The sequence below is a fragment of the Schistocerca nitens genome, chromosome 2 (assembly GCF_023898315.1).
Source record: "Schistocerca nitens isolate TAMUIC-IGC-003100 chromosome 2, iqSchNite1.1, whole genome shotgun sequence".
Lineage (NCBI taxonomy): Eukaryota > Metazoa > Arthropoda > Insecta > Orthoptera > Acrididae > Schistocerca > Schistocerca nitens.
Window position 1 is genome coordinate 641,292,841 of NC_064615.1, and position 14,902 is coordinate 641,307,742.

General features: G+C 37.2%; 1 protein-coding gene across 1 annotated transcript in view; it reads right to left on the minus strand.

Moving 5' to 3' along the window:
* Positions 1-1,152: 1,152 nt before the first annotated feature.
* The window catches only part of LOC126236754 (probable actin-related protein 2/3 complex subunit 2), a 56,697-nt gene continuing 42,947 nt past the window's right edge, over positions 1,153-14,902 (minus strand). The window contains exons 6-7 of the mRNA XM_049946294.1: positions 10,065-10,266; positions 1,153-3,756 (exon numbers count right to left, since the gene is read on the minus strand). Coding sequence (XP_049802251.1) covers positions 3,729-3,756; positions 10,065-10,266 — 230 coding nt within the window. The 3' untranslated portion in view covers positions 1,153-3,728. The remainder of the gene's footprint in view (positions 3,757-10,064; positions 10,267-14,902) is intronic.

Genomic DNA, 14,902 nt, shown 5'->3' on the forward strand with positions numbered 1-14,902 from the left:
ATACGATTACCTTGGTCACAAATTCTCAATGGGAATAATTTCTGATTTATCGATTCTAGTATATCAAGAAAATTCACGCGACAAATGTTTAAAATCTGATTTATTAGCCACTAAGATTTTTTTCTGTAACATGTTTTCATAGGGTTCATTTTTCATGATGATCTCAATTTTTAAGATGGATCTGTAATTCTTTACTATTGTTTTATCCCCCTCTCCTAGATGGAGGTAAAAAGTAGCAGCCTAGTCTTTCACTGGAACAGATTTTCTGATTTATCCACATACAGTATTATTCTAGGAAAGTAACGGATGAAATTATTCAGCACTATGTAGAATTTTTACAAATATTACATTTATTTTTAGGAAGTTTAATTCGAAATGGAGCTGAGCAGTTATGCATGTTACCTAAATGACATAATTAAATATGACTACCAGGATGACATTAAGTTTAAAGTAACAATATCTCTCTGCAACATTGACAAAGTCTACCCTCATATAATTGCACTTTCTGCCTACAATTCACAGCTTCACTATTCATTTCACCTTAGATGTCTGTTCAGTCTCTAATTGCCACAGTGGATGTTACTTACCATTGAAATAGAATCCCCCCCCCCCCCTCAAACAACTCCACAGCATTTTTGCACTTTAAATTACTCTCGTGATGTCCTGCTGTCTCCAAAGCTCCTTCCTCATTAATATCACAAATTTTTTTTCACTGAATGCAGGGTATGTTTTCTGGGAAATCATTAAAGTATAGTTTTTTATTTTTTCTAAATGAAAATATGTATAGTGGCAACACAGAACGGATGACCGAGTCTGCCTAAAATTATCTGCCTGCACTTAAGACATCATCTTGTCTTCTTAATGGTACTACTCTAACGGTCGACCTCTGTGCTGAGTCTGCGACAAAGGGGGAGTAGCAACAACGTGCTGATAATGTCACTTACTCTTTGAGGCATGATCAATTATCTCACTTTGTAGAGTATTTCTCACAAAAACCTGAGTTCAAATTTGAATTCTGATTTATCAGGCAGTCTTAATCTTTTGTGAACATACAAATGCTGCAATGTTCAGTGGTAAATAATTATGAAAATGCAGGACATTGGATGTCTTGAGAGGTTTTTCTTCAATCTACTACCAAGAAGTAAAACAGGATTTAAGGAAGACAATGTCTGTATTAATAAAAGTAAATTACATAACAAATCTAACTTCTGTTATTTTTAATGCATATTATATTTATAATCATAATAAAAAACAACGACATAAATTGGAATTGTACAGAAAAATTACTGTTAAGTATCCGAGTTTGCACTGACAAACACGATGCAGCAGAAAAAATAAGATTTGCATATCACTGGCCAGATATGCTCCCCTTGCTGCAATTGTACAGCAAGTAAGTTTTCTGGGCACTTCAAAATTGAATATCTGATTAACAAAGGTAACAAGGAAAATAACGAATATAAATGAGACATTTAAAATATAAAATTATCTTTTGAGACACAGAAGAGAGCTGTGCAAGTAACATTAATCATTTATAATACAACGTCTGAAAAATTACTGTTGATATGTTTTTAATTTATAACTTAATTATAAATATTAACATGAGCAGTTATAAATAAATCACATCACTTTCCTGCCAAAAAATGGAACCTCTACATGTGGCATGTTACTTACTTAAAGAAATAAAAATATAAAATTCTAAAATAAAAGCTCATTGAACACTTCCTCCATCTTTTTTTTTTTTTTTTTAACTTGTGCTTCAGACCAAAATAAATCACTGAAATCACAACAAACCCGCCACGAAGATTAAGTTATAATAATCTGTTTTCTGTGGAACCTTCGTACTTCTAGGCATACCACATCAAATTATCACACATTTACGGCACCTCGAACATCATATCTCACTATACACTTCACAACGCTGTGCTGGTCATGCACAGGAACTATTAATCATGTCTCATATTTCACAGACGTAAAAACTGCGAATGTGTTTCACGATACTAGATTTCCTCACACTGTCTGAGGTAGTGGTTTTCACTTTATAGTTCCACTACTGTAACAACTTTCACATGCACTGTTATTGCATTATTTTTACATGTTTATAATCAATCAATCATATTGAGTTTAATTACAATATTCACAAGATTTAAAAAAGTTATTCAACAATTAACATCAGCTTTGTTCCCTAATCTTTTGTCACTGTGTACAACAAAGCTTTGAGACGGTATTAGGCATAAAGTTGGAACTCTCATGAGCAAAATGTAAATGAGTTCTATAAAAGTACTGTAATTACCTTAGAATTGGAGCATTGCATTGTTACATTGTATACCAAGGACAGAAAGTTTATAACAAATCAGTTGGGTACAGCAGTAAACAGCTAGATAGCACCTGCAAGTACTTCTAAATTAGTTTGGTGAAATTAGTGAATTCGAAATGTTGCCCAAAGTTACTAGGACTCATTACCTCATTTACAATAGACTGATCTGTAATTACATCTTTTATACCATACTCTTACAAGTCAATGAAAGTATGAAACAAAAATCTAGACCAATTAGGTCATAAAAATGCAGCCATTGAATTGATAAATGTTTATACAGTGTAGTCACTCCTGGTTAAACACAAATAAAGGTAAAATGATATGATGCATTAACTGAATTGTGAAAAATGTATTCAAGTATATACAGCTATCAAGAATGCTGCTTTACATGCGTAACTGAAAGGCCCTTACACACTGTGGCAATGAAATCATATTTTTTTTCTTCACTGACCTCAAAACCTTAACTGAAGCAATGTTAACAGCAATAACGAACTGAAGTATTTATTAATACTTGAAAGGAACATGAATTGAAGCACAGGGTATGGATACTTATGGATTATAAGATTCTGTGATTGATATCTTGTCCCCAGATAAGGCACTACTGATTTGTATACTGGCTCACATTCACAATATAAATAATATACTCTTCCATTCATTTGCTGTTAAAAAAAATGAAAAGCTGACATCTGGCATTGCTACTCACAGTTGCAAAATATAACAATAAAAATTAATAGGTCATTGTTACAAAAAAAGAAACACAATGTTTTGGCTGTTCTTAAAACCACATTAAACAATAAATAAGCAAAACTAAGAAGGTAAATAAAGTATGAAATCAGACTCCCTTGACTGATAAAATGATAGCATAAAACCTAGCAATATGTACCAATCATTAAATTCACATTTTTATTCCAAAATGTTTTGTTCTTGATTACTGTTCAGTGTCTAAAAACACAGCCACAGAAGAAAAATGTTTATAAATGATGAAACATGGCGTAGAAAAATTAAATTAATAAAATAAAACAATATTGACTGACAGATATTGACATAATACTCCAATACTAAGATAATAAATGTAACCTTGTTTCTTTCTTCCATAAGGCTGACTTCTGTTCTCAAATTTCTGAACTATCCGATATAAACTTATCGTTTTTGACACAAGAGATTGAATACGACTTAAGAGGAGGCTGCCCCTTGAGTAGTGACCAAATAACTGGGATGGGATGCTGCAGTAGCAGTAGCACCAGCCAATTTTCATAATGTACAAGTTTATTAATGTTTCAGCAGTCTATCAATGACAAACACTGTGAACAAGGCTTCTCTGCACAGACACTGTGCAATATAAATGAGCGTTTCCTTGAAGCCTTTGCACAGATGAAAAAGTCATGATTTTGAATGCACTATGTTTCATGGTGAATCATTCTTTCCTAATAAAAGACCGTCCACTGCAAAAGAAAAGAACACAATGGTAAGAGAAAATATATAGTTAAATCTCTCTCTCTCTCTCTCTCTCTCTCTCTCACACACACACCACACACACACACACACACACGAGAGAGAGAGAGAGAGAGAGAGAGAGAGAGAGAGAGAGAGAGAGAGAGAGGAGAGAGATATTTTCTATGCCAAAGCAATTTTATAAAATTAAACAATAAATGTGGCCTTTATGTCCTTTATACAAACACATGTTAAGGCAATGCCTGTGGCAGATACTGTAACAATGACAGAATTGCATACAAAAAATGGAGTAAATTGACTCAAAATTTGTTCTAGACGAAATCTGATATGGTGGAAGAAGGTGGAGAAAGACAAAGTAGAAAATTATAGCACACTCATAACAGTGTCGCATCTACCATAAGACACAGCCTTATCGAAGGCACCTTCAGTGCCAGGCAGGAGGGTTTGCATGCTTCAGTCAAGGGCTCTGCCAGTGGTAACATAGCTAATGGCTATGTTACCCAAGTCAGCAAGCCTTGGCAGAGGACCAGATGAATCAGGTCTTAGGTAGGGTAAAGGAGACTTTATAAGTGAAAGGAAGCCAACCTCCCTAGGGGAATAAACTCCCAAGGAAAAAATCCTGCTTCTCCAGGTTCAGGGTTGGGCGTGGGTCTAACAATCCCATCTCGTAAAATTATTGCAGATACCAAACACTGAACTAGGAAGGATATGGATTACAAGATGATGACACAGCAAAGAAAAAAGTTAACAAGAAGGAATATGGATATCATGATACCCATCTGGAATGTGACAACACTTAAGAGACCAAACAAATTGCGAGAAATCAGCAAGGAAATGGGTAAGAATAGAAAAAAAATAGCTGTGCTACAATAAATAAAATGGAAAGGACAGGGAGCAATCCCATTGGAGAAATATATTCTGCAGGATAGTGAGTGGAATACAGGCCATCATTGTATTGGCTTTCTTATACATAGCTCAATGAAGGCAAATATAATTAGTTTCAAAGCAATTAGCAACAGGTTGTGTTCTTTAAGAGTTGGGACAATTTTTTTCAATGTTACGATGATGTGTGCCTCTGCACCTAACATAGGAATCAGATGAAGATGAGAAGGATGCATTTTACTCCAAACTGGAGGACGAAATCACCAAAGTGCAAAGGCATGATGCAAAAACAATCCTTAAGGATCTGAAAGCGAAAACTGGAGAAGAAGAAATGTATAGAAAAACAACAGGAAAATAAAGTTAGTATGAAGTCACTTATGATACCAGACTAAGGCTGACAGACTTCGCCAATGGTAAGGAGATGACAAAAAGCACACGGCATCCAATGAAAGATGGAGACACAGATTATTACTTACTGTTAGTGCAGATCAGGTATAGACAGAATACAGAATGGCAAGAAACAAAGAGAGAGAGAGAGGGGGGGGGGGAGTAAATACAATATACAAAAAAATCTAAACTAAAGAAAAGCAGGAAAAGTACAAAAAAAAAATTAGAAGAGATCAATGTGAAGACAAGAATGAGCACATGGATGGATGGGGATTTGGAAACTATATGAAGGATGACAAAAACAGCCATCAGTATAGCCACAGAAGAAGTACTGGAGAGGGCAGAATACCAAAGAGCAGTGAAATGGCTTGATGAGGACGAGACCAGTAGTAGAAGACTATAGAGAGAAGGGCGAAAGAGAAGATACATTCTTTAGAGTGAAGGAAAGGAAGTATGAGAGTAGGAAGATAGAGTAGTTGGATTAAATGAGGGATAATAAATAGAAATGAAAATTCTATGAAAGATCTAGAGAAATGAAGAGAGGGTTCCAACTGAGAGCAGTCTTAAAAGGAAAAAGGTGGAAACCTCATTGGAGATAAAAGCAAAGCTTTGGGAAGATGGCAAGAGTATTTTGCCAAGTTACTTCATGGAAGAGGGGCAGTGAACAGAGAGCAGAGGAGAGAGGAAACCTCGAATGAACAAGAGGAGGAACTGAACTCGGAATCGGAATTGGATGCAAACACGAAGGAGCAGGAAGCCAAACCATCAGAATTAGAGGAAGTGAAGAATGAAATTAAAAACTTAAAGAATGACTAAGCAGTAGGAGAACACAACATAGAGGCCAAATTATTAAAATATTGGGGAAAGAAGGAGGCAGCTGGTAGTGAATTAATAAAGGAAATATGGATAAAGGGAGAAATTCCTAAGGATTGGAGCATGGGAATAAGCTGCCCATTATATAAGAAAGATGATACGGCAGAGTGCAGTACTTACCATGGAATTACTTTCTTAGATACAACATGTATGGTGTTTAGTAAGATTTTAGCTTCTCAGCTACGATACCGGATGGAAATGATACTGGGAGATTATCAGGCTGGATTTAGGAGAAATAGATTGACAACAGACCAGCTATTTTTATTCAGACGAGTGTAAGAGAATATTTATGAATGACAAGCAGCTGCATCAGTTGCATGTTTATTTTAAACAAACGTATGACAGCCTAGACAGGGATGAGATTCTATAAACTATGAAGGATTTTATAATCCCACTAAAATTAGGGAAGTTGACTGAATGAAAATGAAAGCAACAGTTTGCAAGATCAGAATAGTGCAAGAGTTGTCAGTAGAGTTCCTTGTGGGGAGGGGGCTGCAGCAGGAAGATGTGATCTTTGTGCTCCTCTTTAACTTAGCGCTAGAGAAGGTAATTTGGCAAATGCCAACAAACCTAGGAGGAATAATACTTAACCAGCAGCTGATGACATCACATTAATTGCAAGGAATATCAGACATCACATTAACTGCAAAGAATATCAGAGCCTTGTAGGGTAATGATGTTGCATTGGAAGGAGCAGTGTAGAAGTCAGAAATGGAAACGGATATAGGTAAAACAAAGAATACGATGATGAGAGATCCAAGGGGGAACAGAGGAGACACTTCAATAAAAATAAATGGGAAAGAGTATCAAAGAGTGGAATACTAGACTTGATAATACCAGAAGATAATAACACCGGAAGAAATTTGAGAAAGGATAGCTAGTGGAAACCAATGTTGTTGCTTCTTGCAGAATGTATTCAAGTCCAGAAATATTAATAGTAATACAAAAATCCAAATATATTTGGCTGTACAGTAATGTATGGATCAGAAAGCTAGGTGGTGACCACAAGGGAGGAAGGCTGGTTACTGAGATGGGAAATGAAGATTTTGAGAAAGATATTTATGGAAGTGGAAGAGAAACAAAGTTGGAAATAAGGACAAACACAGAACTACAGACACTTTTTGGACAGATGAATATTGTAATGAAAATCAAGTAAGGAAGAATAAGATGGGCTGGACATGTACAGAGAATGCCAGAAACTCAAACTGTTAAGAAAGTGTTTATAGGGAAGCCGAAATGGAGGAGGAGAAAAAACCCAGGAAAAGGTGGCTTGAAGGTATGGAGGAGCAATGGGAGTCAGGAATTGGGAAAGAAAAATGATGGACAGTGAAGAATAGAGGCAGGTGACAAAGCAGGCCAAGGTTTTACAAGGACTGTAATGCCAGCCAGTAAGTAAGTAAGTGTAACAATGTGGCAATAAACTGGGACACAACTGATAAGTCGCTATAACACATATAAGCTATTTTATGGAAGTGGCGGTAAAAAATGAAGTTTTTACCTAACAGTTACCACAGAGACAATAGTTAAGTCTAAATGGCAAGGATGCTAGAGAGGAGTATAAAAGAAATTGAATCAAATGAGAAGAACGCAAAAGAAAAAAAAAAAAAAAAAAAAGGAAGAAAAATTATAGTTGACAAGGTAGAGGAAAAAAATGGACGCATCAACCACACAGACAAGAGTCAATGAGGCAAGTAGACAAGATAAATATACCACATGGGATTGAGTAATGAGAGTTGAAGCATGGAAGTACACTGAAGTGCCAAAGAAACTGGTATAGGCATACGTATTCAAATACAGAGATATATAAACTGGCAGATTAAAGTGCTGTGGTCAGCAACGGATATATAGGACAACAGGTGTCTGGTGCAGTTGTTAGATTGGTTACTGCTGCTACAATGGCAGGTGATGAAGACTTGAGTGAGTCTGAACATAGTGTTATGGCTGGTGCATGAGCAATGGAACACAGAATCTCTGAGGTAGCAAAAAAGTGGGGATTTTCCCATACGACCATTTCACGAGTGTACCATAAATATCAGGAATCCAGTAAAACATTAAATCTCCGACATTGCTGGGGCCGGAAAAAGAGCCTGCAAGAATGGGACCAATGATGACTGAAGAAAATCTTTCAACATGATAGAAGTGCAACCCTTCTGCAAATTGCTGTAGGTTTCAATGTTGAGCCATCAACAAATGTCAGCATGTGAACCATTCAACAAAACATAATTGATATGGGCTTTCAGAACTGAAAGCCTATGTGTGTACCCTTGATGGCTGCACGACACAAAGCTTTATGCCTCGCCTGGGCTCATCACCACCGACATTCGACTGCTGATGACTGGAAACATGTTGCCTGGTCGGACGAGCCTCGTTTCAAACTGTATTGAGCGGATGGACGTGTATGGGTGAGCAGACAACCTCATGAATCCACAGACCCTGACTGTCAACAGAGGACTGTTCAAGCTGGTGGAGGCTCTGTAATGGTCTGGGTTGAGTGCAGTTGCGGTAATGTGGGACCCCTGATACATATAGATACTGTGACAGGTGACACGTACGTAAGCATACCCATTGCGCATTTCGACTGACCTAGGTAATTCCAGCAGGGTAATGCAACACCCCACATGTTCAGAATTGCTGCATAGTGGCTACAGGAACACTCTCTTGAGTTTAAACACTTCCGCTGGCCACCATACTTCCCAGACACAAACATTATTGAGAATATCTGGGATGCCTTGCAACGCACTGTTCAGAAGAGATCTCCACCCTCTCATACTCTTACAGATTTATGGATAGCCCTGCAGGATTCATGGTGTCAGTTCCCTCCAGCAATACTTCAGACATTAGTCAAAAGTCCATGTCACATCGCGTTGTGGCACTTATGTGTGCTTACAGGAGCCCTACATGATATTAGGCAGGTGTACAGGTTTCTGTGGCTCTTCAGTGCCTATTTGTAATATAACATCCAGCTAAGAAAAAGATCATCAGAGATGAAGTCTGATGTTTCACTGGACAAGTTTGGGACGAATACCCTTTTCAAAGGAATTTCAAAGAAACTGCCTATCATTTCTGTAGAATAATGTTGAGAGACCACAGAAAACTTAGATCTGGATGGCTGGATTAGGATTTGAACTCTGCTTTTCCTGATTGCAAGGCCAGTGTGCTAAATATGTGGAATCTTGTTCAGTTGGAGGAGAATGAAAGGTGTGTAAAAGGAGGTGTGTTTAGGGCAAGTATTGGGTTTTATGAAAGCATCTGGAAAGAATAGGGTGAAAAGAAAAGATTTTTTCAGCGTTTGGGACTTGGGCTCTTGAATACATAATACAACTAGATTCTTTACAATTTAACTATTAAATAAACTCTTTTAATGAGGCCAGAACAGTGCCAAAAGGATAAAATTCATGCACTGTTCATTATTATAAGCAGTCTGTGGACAGAATATATGATGAATGTGGAAAAGTGATTATGGAATAATTTTCAGCGTGAATAGATATTGAAAATAACACAATTCAAATATTGTTAGTCAAAATATTGTATTCTGAATGTCACACATACAGAAATAGAACAATGCAACTAAAATTAAATATGATAAGCTAATAAGGTTATATTCTATAAAAATGGATTGATGGAGGTAAGAGTCTGCATACTTTAGCCATTCAGTAAAATTGTAAGCAGAACAGGGCAAATAAAGGGACAAATATTAAAGTAATTTATGTAGCTGAGAATAAGCAGATTTTTCTTCCTTTGTCTATAACATGTTCAAAATAAAGGCAAAGAGTAATTATTATTATTCAATATTTGTTTCTGTTTGTACATGACTGGTATTTTGTAATTCAAAAAAGAAAATTACTGAACTTTTTATCTGTGTCATTTATGAAGCAGACTTGAAATGCACTCTTATAATGTGGAATGTGACTGCAGACAATACTCAAGTCAGTCATACAAGCCTGAACAAAATGCACCAACTTAGTAAGTTTTTGCGATGGTTAAAAATAAGAAAAATCTACAATTAACAACAAACACTTCAAAAGGATAGTAAAATCAGCATCAAAATGAAGTACCATACATGGGGAAACCCCCACCAAGGACATACACATTCCAATTAACAAGAAACTAGCATGATTTACAGCACTCAACCAATATTTAAAATTTTTACACTTACGTTATTGTTTTCTTTTCTACATTCTTGGGTTCTGGTCTTGCTCTGTTTAGGACTTTGAGGAAATCTGATGTCTTAGCTCTCATGCGAGAGTGGATGTATGCCTTCGAGCACTTGATGTGGTAATGAAGATAATCTCTGAATATATGAATTAAGTTTATGGTATTGTCCCTGGTACTCCTGTTTGTGTGTCGTGGGAACAGGACTAAAACAAATGGTATGAGAGACAGTTAGAATTACACCATTTATCAAAATAATTTAATTACACTGCATTTCTGTGGACATATAAACTGATTAAAAAATGATTTTACAAGAAAAATGAGGCAACTGTCATACATAAGAAAGATATTTGGTTAACATTCAACAATCTCTTCCATTGTAATTACTCTACCTTTCTTCACTTCACTCCACACTTCAGATTATTTGATGACACCATTAAATATTTTGGCTGGTAAAGTAAAGAATTTTCTAATTCGGAATCCTTAATACAGACCAAGTAGCTACTAGTAGGTGTAATAAAATTTACGTGAACACTAACCACGGTAACACTCTTGCAACCAACAAAACAAATTGTTTCCTACAATAAGACATAAGACACCTGATTTGCTCTCCTTGTGGAACTCTACGGCTTTCTTCATTTGCTGACTTAATATAGGCTGCTGGCCACTGAAGTTGCAACACCAGTAAGAATAGCAAAAAACAAATTTTTACTTACAGTGCATTTACTGTGCAGTAGGATGATTAAATTTATATGATTTGGGAATATACAGGGTGTTAAATTTAGTACACAGATTTACCACCTCTGCCAGCCTCAATGGCTCTAAGCTGGGCATCGAGTTTAACTAAGCTTGGATGACATGCTGCTTTAATTCTTCAGTCAAAGTTCATCAATCACAGTGGCAGGTGTGGTGGCATGCCAGTATCTTGGTTAATCTATTATCTGATTTTTTTATTGGGTATGAGATCTGAAGAGCATCCTGACAAGGCCTACAGTCAAACACTACCACTGTCAAAGTACATCTGGACAAGACGGGCAACATGCACTCTTGCATTGCGTAATTTAAGATAAAATGTGATGTCTACTGTCCAAATTCCTGGCTATGCGAACCAGAGGTGATCATATAGTGTACCCAATGACACCCCACACCATCACACTAATTGCTAGGTCCATATGACAACGATCAATGCAATCTGTCAATGTTTGTTGTCCTTGGAACCTCTTTACATGGCCACATCCATCACAATGCTGTACACAGAACTGGGTATCTTGTTTTAAGACAAGATGGTGTCATTCCTGTGTCCAATGTTGTTGGGCACACCATTGTTTGAGCACCTTTCTTTGCCACCATGTCAAGGGAAGCCACAACAATGGCTGCACACTGACAATCTGCAGTTCTCCAGTATCTTTCCCTATATGTGTAGAAAATTATCTTCTTGCAAAGAAGCCCACTTCCTGACTGAAGGCAACTGATGAGGCTGCATGATCCTGCAAAGTCAACGAAACAATGTGTCTGCCCTTCTGGGTGATAGCTGAGTGTGAGGTCATTGAGGTCCTGTGAGGTATTGAGCATGGCCCTCCTGAACCCATCAATTCTGTATTTGCATCACAATCATGAGATCCCAATCAACGTGAAGGCAATATCATTGAACGACGAAGTGCAGTCTTGATATACCACAATCCTGCCGCTGTTGAATACTGACACGCTGGCAGAAATTTCTTTTCTCAAACAAGGCATAATATATTTTATAATTAGATTTTCCCCAAGACATTTAAGTCTTATCTCTATCTATGATAATGATGGAAGCTGAAGAAATGAATTAAAATTAGTGCAATGGCCAGGACTCAAACCCAGGTCTTCTCGCATACTAGGCAGAAATGCTGCCCACCACACCTGTGCAGCACTACAATCAACATTGCTGCATGAACTACCCAAGTCAAATGCCCTCCCCAAAACAAACTTCAATTCATATCTTCACCTTATTTTCCCCCTAAATTGTCACTATTGACAGGGCTCTGCAAGAAAACCTGGATCCAAGTCCTGGTACAAATTTTAATTTATTTCTTCAGCTTCCATCATTATCATAGATAAAGATGAGGCTTAAATGTCTCAGGGAAAATTTAATTATAAGTTCCATAAGATCACCTGTGGTACAGGGCCTCCCCCATTATGTCCAACCCTGGGGTGCTATTCCAATGTCGGAGAGCCCTGCCAATAGTTACAGTTTAGGGGGAAAATAAGCTGAAGATATGAATTGAAGTTTGCCTTGGGAGGGCATTCGACTTGGATAGTTCATGCAGCAGTGTTGACCACAGTGCTGCATAGAATGTAAGACGACTCAGGTTTGAGTCCTGGCCGTTGCACAAATTTTAATTCATTTCTTCAGCTTCCATCATTACCATAGAGGCATAATATGATCTTCCCACAAACAACTAATATTCAGACGTAATTTCTGAATGAGTAATTCACTTTTTAATCTTTTCTTATACAAAGAATGTAGCTGAAATATTAATCATTTGTGTATCCAAGTGTATAGTGCACATCATGCCAATCTGACATTTGTTGCATGCCACCTTCTTGGGGATGGGTTGTTTGGGGGAGGAGACCAGACAGCGAGGTCATCGGTCTCATTGGATTAGGGAAGGAGGGGGTAGGATGTCGGCTTTGCCCTTTCAAAGGAACCATCCTGGCATTTGCCTGGAGTGATTTAGGAAAATCACTGAAAACCTAAATCAGGATGGCCGGACGCGGGATTGAACCGTCGTCCTCCCGAATGCGAGTCCAGTGTGCTAACCACTGCGCCACCTCGCTCGGTATCATGCCACCATCATGGTGTTGCAAATTTAATGGACAGCAGTGTATTTGTTCCAGTTCAGAGACATATAACAACATTCAGTGTTCAACCTTACACGGTAGGCTAAGAACTATAAAGCAAAAACACAGAAAAAATCTGAACCACTGTCACCATCAAGGAGTACAGGTGCTTATATATATTACAAAAAGTTGAAAGAAACTAATTCAGACAGTCAGTGATGAATACCTACAGGAGAAATATATGAAATTCAGTGGGGAGGGGAGGGTCTAACGCACCACAGATCAGAGAAGAACTCCACAAAAAAAACTAAATTCTGAGCAAGAGGTACTTTATTTAAACGTAAGACTTTTTCTCTTTTACACTTCCTTATGTTGTCTATATCATCCCACTTGACTTACATTTTGCACTACATGCACTTAAAACAAAATTTCTCTTAATTACTTTCTATTTTGGAACTCGATTGGTTTGAAGAAGAAAATAAATTTTTACTATGTCAACAGTCCTTAATAATATCCCTTCCCTTTGCCCACTTTTCCAGTGCCACACACATCTTAAGCTCTTCATGAGGGCTGTTTGAACAAATAAAACCCTGATGAGTGAGTTCAGAAACATGTTGCGTTTTTCACACTTACTGATGTCTTAACTGAGCAGGGATAAACCAGCAAATACAGTGGAAACACAATTAACTGGACCAACTGTTGTTATAACTCATTTGAATAATCAAAAATCCAGACAATTGAATATATGAAGAAAAGTAAATTTTGTACTATGAACTCTAGAAGGATAATTTATATCATCCACATATGGTTATCTTTTAGGTATCTTGTAATATGGTTATCACCCCCCCCCCCCCCCCCCCCCCCCCCCCCCCCCCCCCCCGTAGAGGTGGTATGCTCCTTTCTCATTTCAACATGTGAATTTTGTTACTGAGATACTTACAGTTCAGTGTGAATTCAAACCACAGTAGCATTTAAAACTCTGGATCTTAAGACTGAAAATCTTCAGGTTTATAATCAATATTGACCAAGTGAGCCACCAAGTCACATAATTAGAAAATCAACTGCTCTACAAACAGAATGTAATTCACTGTGCCATTGCTTTCCAGTAAAAAATGTTTAAAGCTTATTGCAGATATATTCCCTTGATTATTATGCTAAAAAAATTATATTACTTTACAATTCTAGTAGCAACTCCAGAAAATGTGAAATGGTGAGCTGTTCTCCACCCCCAATTTGGTTTGAACACACTGGTACTTTAGTAGCATGCACATATGAAAACTGATGGTGGGGCCATGCATGATGGCAAGGAGCCATGTATCACATGATACTCCTATCAATAGCATAATTCTGCAGTAGCTGCCTGTAGCATGCACATTGGGATGTGTGAGGAATATTTAGTTTGGATTCTAATGTTAGTTTAGGTGTGGTGAGCTTACTTAGCAACTATAGTATTCATTAGGGCAAACACGACAACTAATATGTTAAGAAGTGAATCAGGATATATAATGGCCACTGACTATGGCTTTCTCAAGAGTTAATATCTTTCCATTTGCAATATAATATTTTGAAAAATATGGATTTTAAGCTAACATTTTTATTTAGGTGTGCATTTCAACACATCTCTTTAGAAAACTGGCTAGGCTGTTTATGATCTTTGCTGTATCACAACACACCATTTGCAATATTATAATATGAAAAATATGGATTTTAAGCCAACACTTTTATTTAGGTATGCATTTCAATACATTTCTTGAGAAAACTGGTAAGGCTGCTTATGGACTTTGCTACACCACACCACAGAATGTAGTTAGAAAGAGAACTACTGTGATAAAGCCTTGGTTAAAAAGTCTCACTATCTGACAACAAATCTCATCACTAGTTCTGATTGAAGTATTGATTGTATATCTTGAGTTTTGCATTGGAATATGATACGCGGGTGACACACACACACACACACACACACACACACACACACACACACACACACAAACTGCTGAATGCCCTGAAAGAAATTATTTCTATTTGACA